This window comes from Anguilla anguilla, chromosome 12, assembly GCF_013347855.1.
Source record: "Anguilla anguilla isolate fAngAng1 chromosome 12, fAngAng1.pri, whole genome shotgun sequence".
Lineage (NCBI taxonomy): Eukaryota > Metazoa > Chordata > Actinopteri > Anguilliformes > Anguillidae > Anguilla > Anguilla anguilla.
The window spans coordinates 32,505,677-32,531,915 of NC_049212.1; the positions used below are offsets into that span (position 1 = coordinate 32,505,677).

At 42.0% G+C, this 26,239-nt stretch overlaps 1 protein-coding gene across 1 annotated transcript in view; it reads left to right on the forward strand.

Annotated features, from left to right (window-relative positions):
• The window catches only part of LOC118210154, a 158,747-nt gene that overhangs the window by 112,564 nt on the left and 19,944 nt on the right, over window positions 1–26,239 (forward strand). The window contains exons 41-83 of the mRNA XM_035386094.1: window positions 274–327; window positions 927–1,015; window positions 2,681–2,885; window positions 3,184–3,297; window positions 3,552–3,599; window positions 3,975–4,063; window positions 4,594–4,798; window positions 5,087–5,200; window positions 5,434–5,475; window positions 5,929–6,017; window positions 6,344–6,548; window positions 6,908–7,021; window positions 7,203–7,256; window positions 7,634–7,722; window positions 8,867–9,071; window positions 9,247–9,360; window positions 9,593–9,640; window positions 10,022–10,110; window positions 10,334–10,538; window positions 10,823–10,936; window positions 11,203–11,241; window positions 11,625–11,713; window positions 12,487–12,688; window positions 12,975–13,088; window positions 13,310–13,363; window positions 13,739–13,827; window positions 15,039–15,243; window positions 15,507–15,620; window positions 15,834–15,878; window positions 16,312–16,400; window positions 16,643–16,844; window positions 17,126–17,239; window positions 17,491–17,538; window positions 17,934–18,022; window positions 18,736–18,937; window positions 19,191–19,304; window positions 19,898–19,948; window positions 20,742–20,830; window positions 23,053–23,257; window positions 23,536–23,649; window positions 23,816–23,857; window positions 24,323–24,411; window positions 25,802–26,006. Coding sequence (XP_035241985.1) covers window positions 274–327; window positions 927–1,015; window positions 2,681–2,885; window positions 3,184–3,297; window positions 3,552–3,599; window positions 3,975–4,063; window positions 4,594–4,798; window positions 5,087–5,200; window positions 5,434–5,475; window positions 5,929–6,017; window positions 6,344–6,548; window positions 6,908–7,021; window positions 7,203–7,256; window positions 7,634–7,722; window positions 8,867–9,071; window positions 9,247–9,360; window positions 9,593–9,640; window positions 10,022–10,110; window positions 10,334–10,538; window positions 10,823–10,936; window positions 11,203–11,241; window positions 11,625–11,713; window positions 12,487–12,688; window positions 12,975–13,088; window positions 13,310–13,363; window positions 13,739–13,827; window positions 15,039–15,243; window positions 15,507–15,620; window positions 15,834–15,878; window positions 16,312–16,400; window positions 16,643–16,844; window positions 17,126–17,239; window positions 17,491–17,538; window positions 17,934–18,022; window positions 18,736–18,937; window positions 19,191–19,304; window positions 19,898–19,948; window positions 20,742–20,830; window positions 23,053–23,257; window positions 23,536–23,649; window positions 23,816–23,857; window positions 24,323–24,411; window positions 25,802–26,006 — 4,890 coding nt within the window. The remainder of the gene's footprint in view (window positions 1–273; window positions 328–926; window positions 1,016–2,680; window positions 2,886–3,183; window positions 3,298–3,551; window positions 3,600–3,974; window positions 4,064–4,593; window positions 4,799–5,086; window positions 5,201–5,433; window positions 5,476–5,928; window positions 6,018–6,343; window positions 6,549–6,907; window positions 7,022–7,202; window positions 7,257–7,633; window positions 7,723–8,866; window positions 9,072–9,246; window positions 9,361–9,592; window positions 9,641–10,021; window positions 10,111–10,333; window positions 10,539–10,822; window positions 10,937–11,202; window positions 11,242–11,624; window positions 11,714–12,486; window positions 12,689–12,974; window positions 13,089–13,309; window positions 13,364–13,738; window positions 13,828–15,038; window positions 15,244–15,506; window positions 15,621–15,833; window positions 15,879–16,311; window positions 16,401–16,642; window positions 16,845–17,125; window positions 17,240–17,490; window positions 17,539–17,933; window positions 18,023–18,735; window positions 18,938–19,190; window positions 19,305–19,897; window positions 19,949–20,741; window positions 20,831–23,052; window positions 23,258–23,535; window positions 23,650–23,815; window positions 23,858–24,322; window positions 24,412–25,801; window positions 26,007–26,239) is intronic.

A 26,239-nucleotide genomic window follows, 5' to 3' on the forward strand; every position in this document is an offset into this window, starting at 1 on the left:
TCTGTAACTTTGGCATTTACTAATAGGTCTTTAGCAGATACCCTAAAAAATGTCTTAACATGCTAATTATTTAATGAAGTCATTTTGTTTTCCATGCACATGTAGGCTTTTGTATTTACTTTTAATAATTTTTATTTTTTTATTTATTTTATTTTATTTATTTATTTTATTTATTTTTATAGCTTACCTAGCTATTTGTATTTGAGTTTAGAATTTGAAACACTATATGCTTTTCTGTTCCCCCACCCACCGCTAACTGAGTTTGTATTTCAGAGCGGACCAAGAGGCATTCTGGGATATCGAGGTCTAAGAAATATATTGGTTACTGTAAGTACACTGTTCAGTCAAAACACACACACACAAACACACACTCACACACACACACATACTCAGTCTTTATATATCTCACATTCACCGTCACTCTTTGAGCCTTTCCCTTGCACATCTCTGCGCCTCTGTGTTTTTACACACTGACTGTACTCACACCCTCCATCTGAATCACTGCATCCTGTTGCAATAGACCAGCGGTAACCAGCCCTGTTCCTGGAGATCTACCTCCCGGTTTTTCTCTGACCCTAGCAAAGCACACCACCTTCAACAGCTAGAGATCTTGTTGAGCTGCGAATTAGTAGGGGCAAGTGTGCCAAATTAGGGTTGAAATGCAAACCTATAGGACAGTAGACCTCCGGAAACAGGGTTGGTTACCACTGCATAGACTAATGAATTTGCATAGTAATAAATACATTTATTACTATGTATAGTAATAGTTTAAATCACTATTTAAACTGTTGAGGTGATGACTTTTTAATGTGTAAGAATGTTTACTTTAAAAAACCAATAAAAGACAAAGTCTCCAGCACCAGGGTTATGAACCTCCTGTCTCAGACAAACTGCTCGATATTAACCCCAGTGTTTGTGTTGTACAGAAAATCCCACACGTGGGGCCCGTCTTCGGGGGTTTGAGGACTGGGACGTATCTCTACTTCCGTGGAACAGTTCCCGAGACAATTAAAAGGTGAGGAACTTCTGCTGGACGTGGAAGAATGGGGTGGAAGAATGACTGAGTAGATTGAAAAATGCGTACAGGCTCTCGGTGACTTCCTGATCTCGGCCATTTTTTTTCTATTTTGTTCTATTTTGGGGATCAAAATCCTTACATTCATTAAAACCAGTCAATGACTGACAGCTCTACCGATTATGTAATTCGTTACACTTTATGACCCCATCGCTAGTGCAGTGTTGCTTGCTTAGTCTCTCTGTGGTATCCATTGTGGCATAGAATAAAGGACACTGCTGTGACCATTTATCAAGCCATGACTCGCATAAATTTGAATGGAGCTCTTCGGCAAATGTGTGTACTGTGGGATTGTACATTTATCTCATTAACACTCCCAATCTGATCTAATAAGGAGGCCAGGGATTCGGGGGATCATGTGTTGCTAATTTGGAGATAATGAGGTAATGAAAGACAAAATTATCTGCAGTTTTCTGTATACGTTTCTAAGTCCTCCCACCCATCAGATTATTTTCTTAGACAACATTGAGTTACAGGGTTCATCAATATTAGAGTGAATCCTCTGATTGTGTTCTGGAAACTGGGCGTTCAGCGAAAATAACACACCCTGGGAGGGCCTGCCTGATTAAATTAAGGACGTCATTAAAACATTGTCCCACTGTGTAAGTGCTGTGCTTAGAGTATAGTGGGACTCCAGCACCCCTGTGACTTGCACCCCATTATTTGGTATTTGATATTAAATTAATGAGACACTCTCTGATGTCACGTGAAAGATTCTTGAGTTATTGAATCTATCAATGAGCAGACTATCAGAGTGATGCTGTTCGCTTGGATTTTTTAGAGAATGAAACCACACATCCTCTAGATACTCTACATTTTTTTACTTTACAAGTTCCGTCTAGCTTCCAACTAAGTCCCAACATTCCAATTTGATGCAGCTTCTGAAAATTCATTAAGGGCCATGATAAAGTACAGTTCTGTCAGGACCACGGTCATCAAAGTAGAACTTTATTGACAATAAAGGCAATACAGTTATGTTTGGCGGTATGGCTCTGTTCTGGAGCTCTCCCGCCAACCACGCAGCCAGCGTGGATAAGGCCGGGAGGCCAGCAGCCAAACCCCCCTAGAGGGGTACACACAGAACAGATCCAGCAGCAAAGCAAGTTCTTAACACATAGGAATGGAGCAATGCAATTTCTTAACACATAGGGATGGAGCAATACAAATTCTTAACACATAGGAATGGAGAAATGCAAATTCTTGACGCATGGGGATGGAGCTGGTGTGGTGGAGGGGATTTACGAAGCAACGTGCAGCGCTTGCATGCAGGAGGAGCAGCCGAATGAGTAGAGGGAGGCTGTTTAAGTAGACCACCCTGTTAGTGAATGTACTGTGATAGGCGAACATCACTCAGCTGAGCCATAAGCTGATTCAGCCGGAGCGCTTGACTCTCGTGGCCTGCCAGAACTACGCGATGCTCCATTACTGTGACAAGGGACTTTCTGCATTTTAATAAAGCACCAGAACTTCTGTTACCAACCAGAACCTCCTGTAGTTCAGAAGCAGAGAGGATTGAAGAACTGAGGAGAATTGTGAGTTTCTTAAGTGGTGGTCACTTCCTAGAACCTGTGATGAAACTTCCTTGATCTCTGTCGCTCCCTGCAGCTTCTTCATCAACCTGCAGTACGGGCAGAGGAAAGGATGTGACATCCCCTTCCACTTCAAACCCCAGTTTGAGCCCCATGAGGCGGTGGTGTTTAACACCTTCCGGAACGGCAAATGGGACACTGTGGATGTGGTCCATCAGATGCCCTTCACAAAAGGGAAAGAGTTTGAGCTGGCCATCTTCATCATCTCAGAGGGCTACCAGGTCAGGACAGGAACTGTGTGTCTGTGAGCACAAGTGTGTATTTGTAATTTTGTTGTATTGGTGTGCATTGCATGTACTGTATGTGTCTGTTCATATCTGTGTGTCTGCATTCTGTATTTATGTGCATACATTTGTGTAATACTTCCTTACTGCAGAGGAATGTAATCTTGTTTACTGGAGTGGGGCACGATATTCAGTTCATGGATGGAATGCTTTGGAGTAAAACGATAACTTTAACAGAATTGTTTTGCAAAAGCAACCTTTCTTCACTCCCTGCCTTTCTCTCTGGCTCCTGCAGGTGGTCGTGAACGGTCGTTTGTTCTACCTGTTCAAGCACCGCATGCCAGTGGAGCACATTGGTGCCCTAGCGATTGAGGGGGACGTCACCATCCAGGCCACCGACATGCTCGTGGTGAGGAGGAGCAGAGCGCATTCTTTAAAAATCCAATTTCAAGTGTCTTTCAAGCGCACTTTTACATTTAAGTGTCCACAACTTACTTGCCTTTCGACGTTTGCGTTTTACCATTTGTATTTGCCTTTTGGTATTTGAATTTTTTTAGGTATTTGTAATTTCATTTTTAGCATTTGCATTTCCATTTCAGGGTTTGTCGATATGATATGGTTTTGTTTTCCCCTGCCAGCTCCTAACTGGAGTTTGTGTTTCAGGGAGGTGAAGGAGGCGTGCATCCAAGTCTAGGAAAGATGGTTGTGACTGTGAGTATGCAGGCCTCTCTCCACACACACACACACGCAATAAACAAAGTGTCAGTCAAATTTGTGATCCACTGCTTAAATTGATCCATCACTTCTTTGCTGTTCAAAAATGACCCTGCAGCTCTCCATCTGTATTCTGTTGAAATAGGCCATGGGATTCACAATCTTGGACCTTTTGAGCTATTTTGTTTTTGCCTTAGTCAAAACTTTTACACCCAGTATAAAGCAGGTTATCTGACTTCACTCTGTGATCAGCTGTTTTAATTGATTGATCAATTAAATTTGACAGTGACAGACAGTGCGATTGATAGCTCTCCAGCACCAGGGTTATGAACCACTGTAACTGACAAACTGATTTGTATTTGTTTTGTACAGAAAATCCCGCACGTGGGGCCCGTCTATGGCGGTTTGAGGTCTGGAATGTATCTGTACTTCAAGGGAACCGTTCCCCAACAGATCAACAAGTGAGGAGTCCTTTCCCTTTAGTCAATCAGCGGCCTCTTACCCTTATGTTATTCAGCTTGTAAGTTTCAGAAAATGAAACCCCATATTCTTTTGATCGATCAGACATTCATCTGTATATTCTTAAAATGACATGTTCCCCACTGATTGAAGCCACAGCATTCCAACTGATGCATTTACTGAAGATTCATTCAAGGGCATGATCAACAGCAATACTGTGGCAATGGCCTTTCTGCATTGTAATAAATAAACTCCTGTAGTTATTCCACATAGAGGTTGCCAGGGCTGAGGAGGATTGTAAATACAGAGCGTCTCATCTTACATTACATTACAGGCATTTAGCAGACGCTCTTATCCAGAGCAACTTACACAACGTTTTACATAAGATTTACATTACATCTATTTATACATCATCTGGCGGCTCAGTGGAGTCTACAGTTAATCTTCCCCTGCAGTAATAGTTGAGCATCTTATCTGATTACTCTCATGAATCTTTGATGAAACTTTCCTTAATCTCTGTTGCCCCCTACAGTTTTGCCATCAATCTGCAGTATGGGCAGATGGAAGGATGTGACATAGCCTTGCACTTCAACCCCCGGTTCGATCCCTCAGAGGTGGTGATGTTCAACACCTTCCAAAATGGCACCTGGCAACAGGAGGAGAGGGTCGATGCGATGCCCTTCACTAAGGGAGAGGACTTTGAGCTGCTCTTAATTCTCACCTTACGTGGCTTCCAGGTCAGAAAGACAGGAACTGTGTATTTGTGTGCACATGCAATTATTGGTCCTTTTGAAATTTTATGTACATGGCACATATGAGAGTGTATGTGTGTGCGTGTCTGTATAGCAATTGTGTGTTTAGTGTGCATATGTGGAATACTACTTCAGCCAAATATAATGTAATTTACATGGAGTCGGGCATAATATTACTTTGACAGATCGAATGCCTGAGAAGGAGGGAAAAAAAGAAAAAACATCAATGCACACTTTTAGTCAGACTTTCTCGATTCTCTCCGGCTCCTGCAGGTGAACGTAAACGGTCGCCAGTTCTACTTGTTCAAGCACCGCATGCCGGTGGAGCACGTGAGTGCCATCAAGATCATTGGGGACGTCTCCGTTCAGAACGTTGACATGACCGAGGTGAGGAGGAGAAGCGTGCATTCTACATTTAAATTTGGCCTTTTACTTTTACACATATAAAACGTCCGGTTACGAAGCGTCTTACACAGTGCACGTTTTTACATTTAAGTCTTTGTGTTTGCCTTTTTGCACTTTTATTTTATATTTTATATTTTCATTTTGGCATTTGTCTGGGCTAGGAGCAGAATTGTTTTTTGTCCCCCTGTCCACCCCTAACTGAAATTGTGTTTCAGGGAGGACAAGAAGAGGAACAACCAGGTGAAGAAGAGACAGTGGTTAGTGTGAATATGCCGGCCTCTCACAGAACACACAGATAAATCCAATCACAAATATGAATTATATATATACATTCAGAGACACATTTTCTCTCTCACACTCTGACACACACACACACACACACTTACATCTCAGTCGCTCAGTTTTTATACACTAACTGTTTTACTGCATTACTCACATCCTCCATCTGCATTTTGTTGTAATAATAGACCAACTGAATCCAAATCCTGGTTCTTGTGAGTGCCAGGTTTGCTGCTTCCTCTTAAATTGTCAACCCATTTAGACACAGTAAAGCTGGTAAAGTGAAGTCACCCTATGAGCAGCTGCTTCTATTGATTGATTTATTGAGTGCTGATTGACAGTGAAACCCAGCAGACCCTGCAGCTCTCCAGCACCAGGATTATGAACCAGACAAACAGCTCTGTATTAATCCCAGTTTTTGTGTTTCACAGCAAATCCCACACCTGCGATCCTTCCGTGGTGGTTTGAGACCCGGGATGTATCTGTACTTCAAGGGCACCATTCCCCAAAACATAAAAAGGTGTGGAGCAGTTTCTTCGTGGTCGATCAGTGGCATTTGATCTATCACATACTCATGTCTGTATTCTTAGCAATACATCTTCTATCTGCTGATGAAGCCAAACCAAAACAAGGGTCATGACGAAGAACAGTAGTGTGCAATAAATGTTATTATTATTGTTCCATAATATAGTAAAGAACCGAAAAATTCTTCTACCAATCATAACCTCTTTCATTTAAAATTTCAGGCAGATTGAAGGCCTGATGATTATTATAAAAGCTAAGAATCTTAACTGGTGACAGTGAGAAATCACCGATGATAACCTTGCTCTCTGTTACCTCCTACAGATTCTCTATCAACCTGCAGTACGGGCAGACGAAAGACACTGACATAGCTTTACATTTCAACCCACGATTCGACGGCGAAGAGGTTGTTGTGTTCAGCACCTTGCGGAACGGCAACTGGGAAAATGAGGAGAGGCCCACTGAGATGCCCTTCCGTAAAGGAGAGGACTTTGAGGTCTTCATCTTTGTCACCACAACAGGCTACCAGGTCAGACAGACAGGGAGAGTGAGAGGGTGGAGTGAGTGAGTGAGTGAGAGTGTATTTTTTGTGTGTCTGTGTATTTGTGTGTGCGTGCGCATGTGTGCTTATTTGTACTTTTTAAATTTTATGTACGTGGCAGGTATGTTTTTGTGTGTATGCAATTTCATGTGAATTGTGTGCATACTGTACTTGTAAAATCTCCTTACTGCAGAGGAGTAAAGTCTAATTTCCCACGGGAAGGCCTGCTATCCAGTTGGCTTCATATGTAATTTGCAGATTGAATTGTTTGGAGGAAAGAAAAATATTGATAGAAATTTGGAATAGCAGCTTTCTTGACTCCCCGCTTTGCTCCCCAATTCCTGCAGGTCAATGTAAACGGTCGTCAGTTTCACTTGTTCAACCACCGCATGCCGGTGGACCAAGTGAGTGCCCTGAACGTTGTTGGGGACGTCACCATGCACACCATCAACTTAATCCGGGTGAGGAGGAGCCGTGTACATTCTATATTTAAATTTAGCTGTTTACTTTTACATTTTGTGCACATCCATATTTATATTTTCACATTTGTAATCAAACTTAGCCCTTTGTAGAATTGATTGGATTTGTAGGTGCATTTTTTTTGTCTTCTTCCACCCACGCTTAAATGAGTTTGTGTTTCAGGGAGGACCAGGAGGTGTACCAGGGCAACCAGGTCTAGGGAAGGTGGTGGTCACTGTGAGTATGTTAGCCATTCACTGCACACAAACACACACACATACGTGCTCATACACGTACACACTAACACATAAAATTCAAGAACCTTACATTCTTTTTCTCTTCATCTTTCTCTCAAAAACATGCTTATAGTACAGTCCCAATACATTTTTACAAACTAACTTTGCTCCACATCTCCATCTGCATTCTGTTGGAGCTACGTGTTTGCTGGATTTTGTTACTGCCTTAAAGTGCTCAACCCCTTTTGACACAGTCCAGGTGAACAGCATTATGTGTGTTCTCAACTGCTTTAATGTATTGATCTATTTAGTGATGATAGACAGCGTTGTTTGGCATACAAACTGCTTTGTATAAATCCCAGTGTTTGTGTTATGCAGAAAATTCCACATGTGGGGCCTGTCTACGGTGGTTTGAGGCCAGGGATGTACCTGTACTTCTGGGGAACCATTCCCCATACAATCGAAAGGTGAGGTCCCATGAAGGGTACTGCAGAGAATATGGCCAAGACACTGGTCCAAACAGTACACATATTTGCCATTTTTCTCCCATTTTCTCCCCAAATTAGTTTAATAAAACTCTGTACACTTTTATTAAGGTTTATTTATCTGCTTGTACATGAATGTTGCTGAAATGAACACGACTCTTAACAAATATAAGCATGGCAGCTACCATTACAGTATATCAGTATGTGAATGTGCATTAAAAGGATGTACTTATTACCATCAAATTTTATTTCAGTAAGATGTAACATTGGAAAGAAATTGCCAAATTTGTCTAGGATAAAAGCCACGAAAATGAACTGACATTCTGTGACCCGTTGAAGGCTATTTAGCTTCTGGGGAGGATACTATGTGTGATAATAACCTACTGAAACAAATGGGAAACAATAACTCTATGAAGCGACGCAATCATTTCACGAATTTACGGAAAAGTTTCTGAATTAGCCTATGGAAGATGCAGTGAACTGGCAATAGAAGGAAGGCTACCACAGCATAGCTACTATATACAGTATGAGGTCAATTAGTGCTCTGTATGTTCAGCCATTGGGCAAATCAGGATTCTGGAATTACACTAAATTGTTATGTTTGTGTACTATATTCTTTGATCTAATGTTGCCGATTACAAATTAGTATCTCAGTGCAAATCGAAATGTCAGGTACATGTTTGAATACTGTAGTCTACGTGCAACAATGTGCCCTTGAAAATATTTTGTAGCTTTAAATGGGCTGACCCTGCGTACATTCTGCGATTGGCTATGTGACCATTTGTGGGCTCGGCAAAATGTGACTATTATAGAGATGTTTCATCCATAACTTTGATGATGGAGAAAGAGATTAGCTGTTCAAATTGTCTCCATACCTCTTCATTCTCTCCTTTCCTGAAATCATCTCCTCCCCTCATTTCTTCCACATACTTCCAGGTAGGAGATGAGTTGTAGTAGGGGAGTGAAGGTGAGGAGCGGGTTGCACTCATTTGGTAACTCAATAGAATCTGTGAAATAACTTTGTGGTTGCTTATCGCCCTCCGCAGATTGTAGGACTTGAGTATCTCATCCGGTCCCTTCCTGGAACTTGTGATAAAACTTCCTTGCTCTCTGTCGCCCCCTGCAGCTTCCACATCAACCTGCAGTGTGGGCAGATATCAGGATGCGACAAAGCCCTCCATTTCAACCCTCGGTTCCAGCCCTCGGAGGTGGTGGTGTTCAACAGCTTCCGGAGCGGCAACTGGGAAACTGAGGAGAGGGTCGATGTGATGCCCTTCCAAAAGGGGGGCAGATTTGAGCTGTTCATCATTGTCACCACGGAGGGCTTCCAGGTCAGAAGGATTTGTACTTTTTTTTGTTTACTGCAGAGAAATATGATTTCGTTTACTGGAGTAGGTCCTCATATCTCATTTGCAGATTGAATGCTTTGGATGAAAAAGGAACAATAATAGAAATATTGAATCCTGGCCTCTCTTGACTCCCTGTGTTCCTCTTTGGCTCCTGTAGGTGGTCGTAAATGGCCGTCCATTCTACTTGTTCAAGCACCGCATACCGGTGGAGCATGCGACTGCCGTTAAAATCGGTGGGGACGTGTCTGTGCAGACCATCAACACGATCATGGTGAGGAGGAGCAGCATTCTGCATTTATATTGGAATTTGCATTGAGGCACTTAGCAAATCCTGCTTGTTGTCCTGAAAGTTTCTTACTCAGTGCAGATGTTTATATTGAAACCTCTGCATTTAAGCATTTTGTCTTTTGTGTATGCTGTTAGGCATTTGTAGATATTATTGGGTTTGTGGGAGGGTTGTTTTATTTTTCCCCATCATGCCGCTAACTGAGTTTGTGTTTCAGAGTGGACCAAAACAGGGACAACCGGGTCTTGGAAAGATGGTGATTACTGTGAGTACACTGGCCTTTCACTGCACAAACACACTCAATCCCACAGCCATCCACATAAGCACACACATTTCTCTCTGTCTTTCTCACACTCATATCTCAGTGCCTTTGCGTTTTTTCCTGTGCTACTGCTTTACTCACACCCATCCATCTGTATTCTCTTACGATAGACCAGTGGATTCAATTTATAATCTTGATCCTTTTGTACCATAAAGTTACTGGTTTTTGTTTTTTACTTAAAATGATAGACATTGTTAACCCCTCGAGACCCAGCATGGTCAGCTGCTTTCAATTGACAGTTAAACACAGCAGAACCTGCAGCTCTCCAGCACCGCTGCAACACACAAACTGCTCTGTATTAATCCCAGTGTTTGTGTTGCACAGACTATCCCTCATGTTGGGCCCATCTACGGCGGTTTGAGGCCGGGGATGTCTCTGTTTTTCCGAGGAACTGTTCCCCAGAACATCAACGGGTGAGGAGCCCCAGCTGACTAGGAAGGCTACAGCAGTGGATGGGGCAGAAACACTAGTTTGTGCTGGATGAATTAAAGCAGCTTAGCAGGAGAAAAAATTCATGAAGATCGGAAGGCCAGAAACATACCCTATGTATTTAAGTTTCCGGCCTAAGAGCTAAACGTCTTATCTGGTCGTAGGAATCTGCCATAAGACTTCCTTGCTCTCCGCTGCCCCCTGTAGGTTCAGCATCGACCTGCAGTGTGGGGAATTTGATGGATGTGACAAAGCCTTACACTTCAACCCTCGGTTCAAGCCCTCAGAGGTGGTGGTGTTCAACTCCTTCCGGAATGGCAAATGGGAAAAGGAGGAGACAGTCGATGAGATGCCCTTTGAACCAGGGGAGAGCTTTGAGCTGCTCATCATGGTCACCTCAAAGAGCTACAAGGTCAGAAGAACAGGAACAGTTTATGTGTGCCTGCATGTGTATTTGTATTTTTGTATGTGTGTGCATTGCGTGTTTGTGTATATTGTCTGTGTGTGTGCATTGTGGTCATACAAGTAATACATATTTATTGCAGAGACATAAAGTCTTGTTTAGTGGAGAAGGGAATAATATTCAATTAACAGACTGAATGCATTAGAAAATGAAATAAGATAATGAAATATGACATTTTAAATGGCTGACTTTATTTTTTTTTTACTTCTTGCCTTCCACTCTAACCCCTTCAGGTGAAAGTAAACGGCCGTGTGTTTTACACATTCCTGCACCGCATGCCAGTGGTGTACGTGAGTGCCGTAAAGATTGCTGGAGACATCACCATGGAGACCGGCGACATCACCGAGGTGAGGAGGAGAGCTTGTATTCTTCATTCAAATTTTCAGCATTGAAAAGTTCCTCTCCAAAGTGTATAACACAACACACAGTTTCATATAGGGTTTAATTTGTATGATAATTTTAGCATTTAGCTATGCATTAGGTTTGTATTTACACATTTTCTTGGTTTATTTGAGCATTTCTGTTTTCTTCTATGTATTTGTAGATATAATTGGATTTGGATGTGGAATGTATTGTGTTTCACCACCCACCCCTAACTGAGATTCTGTTTCAGGGAGGAGACGAGGAAGCAGAGAAAGAAAAAGTGATTCCTGTGAGTACACTGACCTCTCGTTTCTCTCTCTCTCGCACAAACACACACACGAACACAACTCAGCCCCTCTGTTTTACACACTGACAGTGCTACTACATTACTCACACCCTCCATTCACATTCTGTTGCAATAGACTCGCAACCCTTTGTCCTTGTAAGCTGCAAGGTATGCTGCTTTTTGTTTTTACCTAAATATCGCCAACCCATTTTGATCCGGTTAACCGGGTGAGGTGAGTCACCTGTGTGATCAACAGCTTTAATTGATTGATCACTTGAGTGCTGATTGACAGTGAAACCCAGCAGACCCTACAAGCTGTCCAGCACCAGGGTTATGAACCAGTAGACAAACTGCTCTGTATTAATCCCAGTGTTTGTGTTCTGCAGAGCATCCCACAGGTGGGGCTCATCTCTGGCGGTTTGGTGCCAGGAATGGCTTTGTACTTCAATGGAACGATTCCCCAAAAGGTCAACAGGTAAGGAAGCTGGCCATGGGGGTACTCCAGGGAATGGGGTTGACATATTATTTAGTGGTAGGAGAATGAATGAGGCTTTGTGGAAACAAAAATTGGTCCATATGCTCTCTGTGACTCCCTGATTTCACCCAATGTATTGTATTTACTATGAGGAGCAAATTTCATTCATTGGTCAAGCCAAGTCAGTGATTGACAGCTCAATATAGCTCCACCTATTATATCATTCATGAAAACTCACACTACTTTGCTTGTGTCTTTTGCCTATGTAGGGACTCTGTGGTAAGAGCTCGAGAATAGTTGAGGATATTTATGACAATATTGCTTTATTTTAAATATAAACTTTAACATATAATTATACTGCTTGTCATAAATAAGCTCAAAGCTCCTTAAAATCTTTGCATTCCCTTATGTCATGTATCCCACAGCCCATATCTCCAATCAGAGTTTGTTTGCACATTTTTTTGGATGTTGGATGTTTCAGAAGATGAAAACCATGGTCTATAGATCTGCCTGGCCCTCATTTCTCCATTCTTAACATTCCAATTTGTCTCCTTTCCAATGATGAAACATTCCAATTTGATGCCTCTTATGAAAATTCATAGAGGGGCATGATGTGACATTCTGCATTGTGAAAAGCACCAGAAATTGCTCTTATCAACCTGCAAACTTCTGCAATTAAGAATCAGCAAGCATTAAAATCCTGCAAACGATTATAAGAGCTGAGCCTTTTCTGCTAACTCAGAAGAAATAAAACTTTCTGTCGCCCCCTGTAGGTTCAGCTTCAATCTGAATTGTGGGGAGACAGAAGGCTGTGACAATGCCTTCCATTTCAACCCACGATTCGATACCTCAGAGGTGGTGTTCAGCACCTTCCAGAATGGCAGCTGGCAAGAGGAGGAGGTTGTCAAGGAGATGCCCTTCGATGCAGGAGAGGACTTTGAGCTGGCCTTCATAGTCCTCTTAGAGGGCTACCAGGTCAGAGAGACAAGAAATATGTTTGAATTAGTACCGTTTTATATTTATGTGAATGGCATATTTGTGCTTAGTTGTCTTTGTGTGTGTGTGTGTATATATACATTTGTGGATATTCTGCATGGTCATGTCTTGCCTCCTTACTGCAAAGAAATATAATGTCAATGACTGCAGTTTGGCAAAATATTCTATTTACAGATTGAATGCTTTGGAGTAACAAAAAAACATTAGCAGTAATTCTTAATTGCAGCCTTTCATGACTCCTTGGCTTCCTCTCTGGCTCCTACAGGTTAAAGTAAATGATCGTGAGTTCCACTTTTTCAAGCACCGCATACCTGTCGTAAATGTGACCGCCATCAAAATCGTTGGGGACGTCTCCATTCAGAGCACCAACATCACAGAGGTGAGGAGGAGCAGAGTGGATTCTGTATTCTAGCTGAGGCGTTTAGTTTTAGCAGACCCTCTCATAAAATGTGTTTTCAGTGCGGATTCTTATGTTTAAGAACTATTATTTGCATGTAGACTTATTTTTTCTTTTTGAAATTTAGTAGACATGATTGGCTTAAGAGGTACATTGTTTTATGATCCCACCCCCACGCACCCCTAACTAAGATTACGTTTCAGGGAGGAACAGCGACCATGCAGGGACGTCTTAGCCAAGGAAAGATGGTGGTGGATGTGAGTATGCTGGCCTCTCCCTTTCTCTGTACACACACACACACACACACCCATGCTCAGCTCCTATTTCTTTTTACCCACTGATTGTGCTACTATTACTCATACCCTTCCATCTGAATTCCTAACAAATTTGCAACTGTAGTTCTTTTTCATCCTTGAAGATCCTTGGTTTTTGTTCTTGCAATAACACTGTCAACACTTTTAAACCCAATTATCCAGATGAGGTGTGCTATGTGATTGGCTTTATTTGATTGATAAATTCAATACTGACTGATAGTGAAACCAAGTAGACCTTCCATCTCTCCAGCACCAGGGGTATGAACCACTGCAACAGACCAACTGCCCTGTATTAATCCCAGTGTTTGTGTTGCACAGAGCATGCCATTTGTGGGGCACATCCACAGCGGTTTGAGGACTGGGATGTATCTCTACTTCCGGGGAATCATTCCACGAGAGATCAACGGGTGAGGAGCCGCCTACTGGCCAATGGGGCTGAGTCACTATTTAGTGGTTGAAAAATGAAGGAGGCTTCAGTGCCAAAAATGTGTGGGACTATTATATAGGGTTCATTAATATAACAGAGGGGTCTCTGATTGTTATTCTGGAGGGTGAGATTTGACTGGATTACTTGAATCTTTTAATTAGGTTGTGCACTGTAGAGGGTGAAATACCCAAAATCCTACTGATTTGTCTTTGGGGAACGTTGTTCTCAAAGTGCTGGATTATTCGCTGACACATCTGTTAGCAAATTGGCAAGCCTCAACCCCTTGCTCATGAAGGACTAAGCCTTTCTCCTTATATACTATAACATGATTGCCTCACCTGTTTAACATCACCTGTATCACATCACTGTGATATTTCAACTTGTTACATCGTTATTAGTCCTAAATTGCCCCTGTCCAAACTTTTTTTGGAAAGTGTTGCAGGCATAAATTTCATAATAAACGTATATCTTCAAAAAACAATTAAGTTAATTAGGTAAAACATGAAATATCTCGTCTTTGTACTGTTTTTGTTTGAATACAAGTCAAAGTAAATTTACAAATTACTGCTTTCTTTTTTTATTTGCAATTCATTTACCGTCCCAACTTTTTTGGAATTGGGTGGTAATATTACATAGTCTGTCTTCCTAGCAATGATCCCAAAAATTGATTATTTTACTGAAAACTCATTATGGGGCAAAATGATTACGGATATTGTGGGAAAATACATTTTCTGTTCTGATAAAGCGTCAGAAACTCCTGTAATCGAACAGAGTGTCCTGTAATTAATAAAATGTCGTTTGAAGAGAATTGAATGACCAAGGAAGAGTTCAACATCTTTTCTGGTGGCACAATAGAATTTGTGATAAAATTTCCTTGTTCACTGTCCCCCCCTACAGTTTTGCCGTCAATCTGTATTCTTAAAATTACACTTTCTGTCACCCTAACAATGCTGTCAAAACATTCCAATTTGATGTATCTTCTGAAAATTCATTAAGTAGCATAATGGAGAAGAGTACTGTGGTCTTGGGTGGGCTCTATTGTCATGAATCATCCGAAACTCCCATTGCCAGTGGGAATGTACTGTAGTTAATAAGCAGGGAGGATTGAAGGACTTAGGAGGTTTGTAAGAGCTGAGTATCTTATCTGGTGACTCAAAAGGAAACATTCTTGGTCTCTCTCACCCCCAACAGGTTCTCCATCAACCTGGAGTGTGGAGAGAAGAAAGACTGTGAAAAAGCCTTAGTCTTCAAATCACAGTTCCAGCCCTCGGAGGTGGTGGTGTTCAACAGCTTCCAGAACGGCAACTGGGAAACTGAGGAGAAGGTTGATGGAATTCCCTTCAGCAAGGGGGAGCCCTTTGAGCTGCTCTTCATTGTCATGACAAATGGCTACCAGGTCAGAAGGACAGGAAGTGTGTGTGTGTTTGTGTGCACTTATACTTTTTTCACATGAGCACATTGCACACGTGTACATGCTTTTGCATGTGTGTATTTTGTGCATATATTTAGTCCTTACTGCAAAGGAAAATTATCTGTTTCTGGAAGCTGGGCATGATATTCAATTGACAGACTAAGTGGTTTTGAGCAATAAAAAATAATGTTCATTGTTTTGAATAGCAGTGTTTTTTGACTCGTTGTCTTCCTCTCTGGCTCCTGCAGGTGATCGCAAACGGTCGTCGGTTCTTCTTGTTCAAGCACCGCGTACCGGTGGAGAGAGTAAGCGCCATCAAGATCGTTGGGGACGTCTCCATGGAGACCATCGACATGATTGGGGTGAGGAGCAGCATGCATTCTACGGTTAAAATTGGAATTACAGCAGATCTTCTTATGAAGTATCTTGCACTGTGCACATTTTCATTTGTATTTTGGCATGTCTAATTTTAAGCATTTGCATTTATGAATTTATATTTGCCTTTCAGAATTTGAAAATTATTCTGGATGCATTTTTCTCTTGCCCCACCTACCCTAACTGAGTTTATGTTTCAGGGGACAATTCAAGGATATCGAGGTCTACAAAAGATAGCAGTGACTGTGAGTACACTGGCCACTCACCACACATACCATGCGAAACCTAAAAATTCATATGACCACACATTCTTTTTCCCTGTCTCTCTCACACACATCTCAGCCCCTAATGGATTTCATGCACTGACTATGCTACTGTACGCATTGACTGTACACTCCTCCAACTGCATTCTTTTGCTCACAACCAATGGATTTGCAACCCTGGTCCTTGTCAGCTTGTCACCTTGCTGGTTTCTCTTTATGCCTAAAAATAATAAACGAACTAACCAATAAACTGAGTTGAGAGTTAACTGTGTGAGAAAAGGCTTTGCTAGATTGACCAATGCGGTACTGACTAACAGCAAAACCCAGCAGTCCCTGCAATTTTCCAGCACCAGGGTTATGAACCACTGCAACAGACCAACTGCCCTATATTAATCCCAGTGTTTGTGCTGCACAGAGAATCCCACATGTGGGGCCTGTCTTCGGTGGTTTGAGGACTGGGATGTATCTGTACTTCCGGGGAACCATTCCACAAGAGATCAACAGGTGAGAATCCTGAGAGGTCATGGAGGGGCACAGCTTGTTCTGCTATTGGGAGCAAAAGTCTTGTTTGAAAAAATCAGTGACAGGCTGCTCATTTTGGCTCCACCAATTTTGCAATACATGAATCCTCACTTCCCCATAGTGCAGTTTCTCCTGGTTGGAGACTCTGGTTAGGGTTTCCCTGCATTTGTGGATGTTGATGACAGCACTGAAAAAACTTCCTTGCTCTCTGTTGCCCCCAACAGGTTTTTCATCAACCTGCAGTACGGGCAGGTGAAAGACTCCGACATAGCCATACACTTCAACCCCCGATTCGATACCAATGTGGTGGTGTTCAACACCTTCCGGAACGGCAGATGGGAAAATGAGGAGACGCCCACTGAGATGCCATTCCGTAAGGGAGAGGACTTTGAGGTCCTCTACATTATCACCACAGAGGGCTACCAGGTCAGAAGAATGAGAACTGCATTTGTTTGTCTCTATCTCTGTATTCACTCATTTTTTGTATGTGTGTGCACTGCACAATTGTGTGTGCTTGTATCTTGGTGTTCTGTTTTTGCATTCCTGTGTATTTTACTCATACGTGCAATGCCTCCTCATTTAGTGGCATATAGGGCCTGATATTCACTGACAGATTTAACGCTTTGGAAGGAAAAAGTAACTTTAAGAGAAAATTTTGAATTACAGCCTTTTTTTAAAAAAAAATTCTCTGCCTTCTACTCCTGCAGGTGAATGTAAACGGTCGAGCGTTCCACTTGTTCAAGCACCGCATGCCGCTGGAGCACGTGAGCGCCCTGCTGATCGGCGGGAACATCACCATGCAGACCGTCGACATGATCGGGGTGAGGAGGAGCAGCGTGCACTCTACATTTAAATTTTGCCATTTACTTTTGACAGATTTAAAGCATATTTGTAAAGCATCCAACACAGCATATTGACCATTTGTATTTACCTTTTGGTATTTGAATTCAGGTATTTGGAATTGCATTTTTATCATTTGTATTTCCATTTCGGAGTTTTCTGATATTACTGGATGAGAAAGTATATGGCTTTGTTTTTCCCCCGCCAGGTCCTAACTGAGTTTGTGTTTCAGGGAGGAGAAGGAGGCTTGCATCCAAGTCTAGCAAACATGGTTGTTACAGTGAGTACCCTGGCCTCTCTCCACACACATGCATACACAAATGATTTCTCCTTGACACACACACACATATCAGTGCTTTTCCATACTGACTGGGCAACAGCATTACTCACACCCCTCCATCTGTATTCTCTTGTAACAGACCAATTGACTCAAAACCCTGGCAACCGTGGTCCTTGTGAGTTGCAGGGTGTGGTGGTTTTTTGTTTTTGACTCTTTAGACCCAGTTAAGCAGGTGAAGTGAGTCAACTGTGTGATCAGCTGCTTTAATTGATTTCCTAAAAAAGCGCTGATTGACAGTGAAAATCCAGCAAACCCTTCCGCTCACAGCACCAGGATTATGAACCACTGCATCAGGCAAACTGCTCTGTATTAATCCCAGTGTTTGTGTTGTGCAGAAAATCCCACACGTGGGGCCCGTCTATGGCGGTTTGAGAACCGGAATGTTTTTGACCTTCAGGGGAACCCTTCCTGAGGAGATCAAAAGGTGAGGATCCACAGAGGCTACTGCAGGCATTGGCTGAAGGAAGTCGGCAATCGATTGTTAATTTATTGTTAAAATGTGCGCTTTCTTCTCTGTAGAATAGAATTGCTGAAACACTGGCAGATGTTGGAAAATTCTTTAAAGAAAGCTGGATCATAGGTTAATGGGGAGCCCCTGGACTTGGCTTGTTTGAGGCTCATGTGTATGTGCTTATTGTAGTACACAAAGCAAATGTTAAACACACACCCCAAAAACACAATTCACCAGAATGGCCAGTCATATTGTAGCACGATGGCAACACTCTGCCATGGCAGGGAAAAAATGCTGCTATGAAGATTTATCATACCGCTACGTGAGGTGAATTGAGCTCTGCCGGAAATGTGTGTGTACAGTGCCTTTTGTGTGAGATTTCATCTCATTAAGTCTGTCTGAACCAATGACAGCAGGGCCTTAGGGGATTTGTCATGGCTCATCGGAGGAACCATAGCAGCATGATAGACGACTTCACCGACAGCATTCCACTCACTCTGCTAGTGGTGGGCGAGATATATCAAGCTGATCGCTGTGGTCTATAATTTTTTTCATATATATATGTTGCCTATATGTTAAACTTAAATTGCAAGTTTCACATAAACCTGCAGTAAAAGCTTAGTCTTATATGGTTACATTTCATGAATCCGTGATAAAACTCCATTGCTCTCTGTTGCTCCCTACAGTTTTTCCATCAACCTGCAGTATGGGCAGCTGAATGACGCTGACATAGCCTTACACTTCAACCCCCGAATTGATTCCAATGTGGTGGTGTTCAACACCTTCCGGAGTGGCAACTGGGAAGAGGAGGAGAAGCCCTCTGAGATGCCCTTCCAAAAGGGGAAGGATTTTGAGACAGTCATCTTGATCAACCCAGAGGGTTACCAGGTCAGAAGTACAAGAAGTGTGTGTCTGTATGTCTGTCTGTGTTTGTGTGTGTATGTGTGCATTTGTATTTTTTTTGTAGCGTTGCATCTGTGCATAGACGGATTACCTCTTTACTGCAGAGAAGTATAATCTCAATTATTGGAGCATTAGATTAGGCAATAGATTCAATTGTTTTGGAGAAAAAAATTATGTTAACAAAAATATTGAATAACAGCCTTCTTTGACTCTCTGGCTTCTTCTTTGGCTCCTGCAGGTGTATGTGAACGGTCGTTACTTCTACTTGTTCAAGCACCGCATGCCAGTGGAGCATGTGAGTGCCATTAATATAGTTGGGGACGTCACCATGAAAACCGTCAACATGATAGAGGTGAGGAGCGTGTGTTCTATATTTAATTTTTACATTACATTACAGGCATTTGGCAGATGCTCTTATCCAGAGCGACGTACAACAAAGTGTATAACCATAACCAGGAACAAGTATGCCGAAACCCCTAGAGAGAAGTACCGGTCCAAGTGCAGGGAACAACCGCATAGTTCAACTTGGACCCTGAAGGTTAAACTGATTAACACTAACACAACGAGAACGGCAACAACGCAATCTATGGAAAAAATACAAGCAGTAGTTAAGACAGTTAATGCACCTAAGTCACCTACGAAACAGCTGCCTAGTTACAACTCTAAGCTTACAGTCATTTACAGGGGAGTAGGGAGGGATGGGGAGAGGTGCAGCCTGAAGAGGTGAGTCTTCAGTCGTCGTTTGAAATGGGTCAGTGTCTCAGCTGTTCTGACCTCTGACATTTACTTTTTGAAGTAGTTTTTAGATCCTCTTATACAGTGTCTTAAATAATTAATTTCTAAATTTAATCGCTGTTTTTTTCATTTGAGTATTTGTATTTAGGATTTTTTTCTTTAATCAGGAGATTTTGTTTTCTCCTATCTGTAACTGAGTTTGTGTTTCAGGGAGGAGAAGGAGCACCTAAACTGCCACCTCCAGGACCGGTGGTGGTTAGTGTGAGTACAACCTCTCACCACACACGCACACACACTCACACACATATTCTTGTTCTCTGTCTTTCAAACACACATCTCAGACCCTATGTGATTTTACACAGACTGCTCTTCTACATTTCTGACACCTCTCCATCTGCATTCTGTTGAAAAATGCCAAGGAATCTATTACCTCAGTCTTTGTGAGCTGTAAGGTTTGCTGGCTTTTGTCTTAAAAACACCTAGACCTTTAGACGCAGTGAAACCAGTATGGAGAGTTAACTGTGATCAGCTGTGGTAATTGACTGATAAATTAAGCGGGGAGTACAGTATACTAGCTGAGCAAATACAACTCTACACCGACTTTGGCCACCGCAGTGTGCACATCCCTGCTGGCCCAGCTAGCCATGCACTGGCATGCCTCCTCGTCTGACAATGTAGACGAACACACAATCTTCTCTATTTTTTTGTGCCGCTAAGTAAAATATCAAGCACCTCGTAAATAGTCAACGTCCATCAGTTAGTTTCTCCTTTACAGCTGCCGCTGTTTTTTTTTTGCGAATGCTGTGGCAATTGTCACTTCCGTGTTCTCCATGATTATCACAGCTGCAGAATCTGAATCTGCGTCCTCCACTGGCGTGGAGTATCATTTGTGTGTGGCGCCATGTTTGGCAGTAGTTCAATTTCAGAGAAACTTCTCACCAAGCATATACCCACCTTGAAGCCAAGCAGACCCTACAGCTCTCCCACTCCAGGGCTATGACTCACTGCAACAGACAAACTGCTCCATATGAATCCTAGTGTTTGTGTTCCACAGACCACCCCACATTTGGAGCCCATCACTGGCGGACTGAGGCCTGGGATGTATCTGTACTTCAAGGGAACCGTTCCTCAAGCGGTCAAACGGTGAGCAGCCCCTTAATGAAAGAAGACCAATTGAGAATTCATGTAATCAAAAATAGGCTGAACTATTTTAGGCGGCTCCCTGATTACACCCAATCATTTTATTTTTCCATTAGGACCAAAGTCTTTTTTTATTGGTTGAAAGCAATCAGGTTTTAGCAGCTTGCTATGACTCCAGGATTATGCAACTCATCTCATTTACTTGTCGCTAAGGTAGTTTTGCCTGCTTAGTAGCTCAGTGCATTGGGTGTAACAATGTGCAGATATTGCAAACAGTTATGATTTATTTTAGTAAGCAATTAGCATGTAATTAAACTGTCATCGCAAAGATCAGATGTGGATAAAATGTCTGCCGTCCAGCATGTAAAATATTCCACAGCCCATATCTCCAATCAGTGTTTTACAGAAATCCATGGTATCCATGGTGATTGGAAAAATTGAATGGAGCACTGCTGGAAATGTGTGTACAGTGGGATTTGTGTGAGAGTTTATCTGAGCCAATGGGAGGGCAGAACTTTGGGGGTTCCAATTTGGCTCACTGTAACGTGGAAATGCAAAAATTATAACTTTATTAACGTTGTTCAGTTCCTGTGGCAGGATTCCAATACCCTTGAGAGCAATGATAAGCACTCCTTATTTGATATTTAATTTCTTATTAATGTTACATTCTCAAGTCAGTTATGAAAAAATGTGGAATTTAAAATAGTCAGTGAGTGTACACTTTTTGTGATGCTTGAATGCTTCTGATCATGAATCCACATATTCTCCAGATAAACCAGATACTTATCTCTGTATTCTTAACATTACATTTGATGTCATACAATCTGTTAGGATGTTTCAGAGAATGAAACCACAAACAATATGGGTCAGTCAGATACTTATCTGTGTTCTTAATGTTGCACACTCATAAAGATGACTCTTCAAGCGCGCATGTTGTTGAGGGTTCTTTATCAAAACTCTGCAATGTACAATACAATGCACAAAAGAATGATCACTTCGTAGTAGCATGCTTCATTTTCACTGCTTTGGCGAACATAGAAATCTGCGCACCAAAATAATAACGCAGTTATTATATTATCATCACATTAACATTACTAGCTTCGCTTGATAATTTGCCCCCTTCATCGCAAACAAAAGAAACAATTAAAACTTTGGCAGCTGCTATTACCATAGCCCTGCAACACATAACCTACTAGCTAACGTTAGTACCATTTACTGTATACGTTATAAGGGCTAGTACTCGGTCGGGAGCTAACGCCACGGATTGTCTGCGATTCAGGTTAACTTTCGTGGTCGGACACGCTAACGTTGCGTTTTGACGCTTCCTGTTAACTAAAATAATTATCTCAATAACCCATTTACACTGATATTATTCCATACATTCATCACTGACATCAGGTAGGCGAACGATATTCCCGCGAAGTAGCTAGCTACATCCCTGCTATGGCTAATCATATTGCTAGGCTCCACTTCACATGCGCCACGTTAGCTAACTTAGTCAAAAAGTACCGCGAACTACAGTATAACACTCCAAATATACACTCTAGTTCCTCAAAACACAGTATACACATTTCCCTCCTAATACAGTAGCGCTGCATCACTTATAAACTATTATCTCACCTGCAATATCCAATACAAGGCACAAAAGAATGATCACTTCGTAGTAGCATGTTTCATTTTCACTGCTTTGGCGAACATAGAACTCTGCGCACCGAGACATCCCATTTCCTTCCCAAGCATCTCCGCTACTGCCCTCTGCTGTGCATTGCGAGTACTGCATACTCAGATAGCCATAGATACCTGACACAGATGACAAATATACATGAATACTAACAGTAAAATAAAAGAATACATCTCACATCCTCTATACTTAAATCTAAACAATGTAAACTAAAACAAGAAAATAGGGAATAGGGGGGTCACCTGTCATTGGCTCTATATTGCCACATTAACATTTCAAGGTCCGCTTCCCTACTCATGAAGCCAAAACATTCTAATTTGACACCGTCTGAAAATGAAGGGGTGGGATGAAGAACAATACTGAGGCAATGGCCATGCTGTGTTGCAGTAAAGCACCCAAAACTTCTGTTACCAACCAGAATCTCCTGTAGTTCAGAAGCAGAGAGGACTGAAGGACTGAGGAGGATTCTAAAAGCAGACTATCTTACCTGGTTACTCTCAGGAATGTATGATAAAACATCCTTGCTCTCTGTCACCCCCTACAGTTTTTCCATCAACCTGCAGTATGGGCAGATCGAAGGATGTGACAGGGCCTTACACTTCAACCCACGGTTCGACACCGAAGAGGCGGTGTTGTTCAACTCCTTTAAGAACGGCAACTGGGAAGAGGAGGAGAAGCCCACTGAGATGCCCTTCAAAAAAGGGAAGGACTTTGAGACAGTCATCATTATCACCACAGAAGGCTACCAGGTCAGAAAGACAGGAACTGTGTTTGTGTGACCATGAGTGTGAATGTGCACGTTTGTGTATTTCTTTTTTTTCTTTTGTGCATGATTTTCACGTGTGTATATGTGTGTGTATTGTGTGAATACACGCAACACCCCTATTATGCCTTTTAATCTAATTTTCTAGAGTATGGCATGATATTGCATAGACAAATGTGATGCTTTGGAAGAAAAAGGAAGAATAACAGAAATATTGACCAGCAGCCTTTCTTGACTCCCTGTCTTTCACTCTGGTTCCTGCAGGTGTTCGTAAACGGTCGTCACTTCCACTTGTTCAAGCACCGCATGCCGGTGGAGCAAGTGAGTGCTATAGAGATCCTTGGGGATGTTTCCATACAGCACATCTACATGATTGAGGTGAGGAGTACCAGCGTGCTTTCTACATTTAAACATCTTGTCACAGAGTGTCTTGCATAGCACAGATTTTTTCATATTTAAGCATTTGTCGTTGCATTTTGCGGATATGACTGGATAAGGTATTTATTGTTTTGTTTCCCCACCCCTAACTGGGTTTGTGTTTCAGGGAGGACAGAGACAACTAACTCTGGGAAAGATTGAGATTACTGTGAGTATGCTGGCCTCTTACAGCACACACGCACGCGCACACACATGCACACGCATACGCTCGATCCCACGGCCATCCAAATGTACACGTGCATTTGTTCTCTCTATTTCTTTCACACAAACCCACACATAAGTCCCTCTGTGTTTTTACACACTGAATGTGCCACTGCATTACTCACATCCTCCATCTGCATTCGGTTGCTAGACCAAAAGAATTGCAAGCTTTGTCCTTATGAGGACAAAGGTTTTTATTTTATTTAAAAAACTAAAAATCACAAACCACTTTTGACCCATGTAAGCCAGGTGATGTAAATTAAATGTGTGATCAACTGCTTTAATTGATTGATCAATTAAGTGCTGGTCCACAGTGAAACCCAGCAGACCCTACAGCTAACCAGCACCAAGGTTATGAACCACTGCGACAGACAAACTGCTTTGCATTAACCCCAATGTTTGTGTTGTGCAGAAAATCCCACACGTGGAGGCCACCTATGGCGGTTTGAGGCCAGGGATGTATCTGTACTTCAAGGGAACTGTTCCTCAAGAGATCAAAAGGTGAGGAGCCATGGAGCGTAGAGCAGGAAATGGGGCCAATTCATACTTTCTTTGGCTGAAGGAAGTCAGTGATTGACAGCTCACTAGTGCTCCACTGATTATTCAACTCATGAACCCCCTCTCTTGCCATTGCTAGTGCAGTTTCAGCTGCTTAGTGACTCTGTGATTAGTGCTTAACCACACTCCAGGATACTGACGACAATATTGAGTTATATTTTAGAGAAAGCGAGCATCAATTTAGTCATGACAACGCTCAGATATTGCACTCTACTATGTAATATGCTCCACGGCACATGTCTAGCATCAAATTTTCTTTACAAATTCTTGTTGATCGGTCGAGTTCCGTAGAATGAGATTTCTGAAGTTGTCTGAAAATTAATTCATCATAGAGAGCCATTCACAGGACAAAATTATCTAATGGCTTATGGTGAGGCCCCGTGCTTGGATTGTTTGTGACTCATATGCGTATACTTTTTGAACAGACTGTAACAACTTGACTACAGTATCCTGGTAGGGAAAAAAAGAAGCTGCTCTGATGATTTATCCAATTGTGACTCGCGTGAATTGAATGGAGTACTACAGGAAATGTGTGTGCAGTGAGATTATTGCACAAGTTTCTCATTCACAATCAAAATTCTAATTTCCCGCCCATTGTAGTTCTGCAAAAAAAAAACGAGCAAGGGTAGAGATGTTTGTTATCATGACATATACCCTTTACCAAGTTTCCTCCTGCCACTATTACTATGCGAAGATCGCTTTGGGCAGCCTTAAAGAGACTTAATTAGTTCCGGCTTGATTTGTTAAACGAGGTTAATGTTGTTTTGCGGTGGAATGTCCCTGTAATCGAGGCATTAAAACACTGTATCACTGTATAAGTGCTGTGGCTGAAGTAGAGCGGGACGCCAGTACGCCTGGAACCAAAGCAACCCTGATGTGATTTGTGATATTTAACTGTCGTCACACCATGAAGTGGGTTGTGAAAAGCTGTTCAGTTAGAAAAGTTCACTTAGCAGACCCTTGTAGTGATGTCATTCACTTGAAAGTTTCAGAGCATAAATCCACACACAGTATTGTATAAATAATCTGCTTACTCATCTCAGCATTCTTAACATTGACTCCCTATTGCTGAAACTGATGCAATTCAATTTGATGCTTCTTGTGGAAATTCATTAAGGGCTGAGATGAGGAACAGCTCTGTCATATTGGACGTGTTGTTTGTTTTGTTTTTTTAAATGAAGTACCAGAAACTTCTGTGAACAACCAGAACCTCCTATAGTTCCGAAGTAGAGATGGTTTAAAGTCTGAGGCAGGATTGTAAGGGCAGAGTATCTTACCTGGTTACTGTCAGGATCCTGTGATAAACATCCTTGCTTTATGTTGCCCCCTACAGTTTTTCCATCAACCTGCAGTATGGGCAGATCGAAGGATCTGACATAGCCTTCCACTTCAACCCCCGATTCGATCCCTCACCAGTGGTGGTGTTCAACTCCTTCAAGAACGGCACCTGGGAAATGGAGGAGAAGGTCGATGTGATGCCCTTCACTAAGGGGGAGGAGTTTGAGGTGGTCTACATTATCACCTTAGAGGGCTACCAGGTAAGAATAACGACCACTGCGTAGTATGTGTGTACATATGTATACATATGTGTATTTTTTTTTGTATATGTGCAAATTGCATGGTATGTGTGTATTTCAGTTTATGTCTATGTTTGTGTGAGTGCTTGCATTTTCATGAGTGTGTACTGTGTGTAAGCACAATGCCTCCTGCTGGCATGGCGTTCCATTGACAAATTGAATGGTTGGGAGTTAAAAAAAAAAAACATTCATAG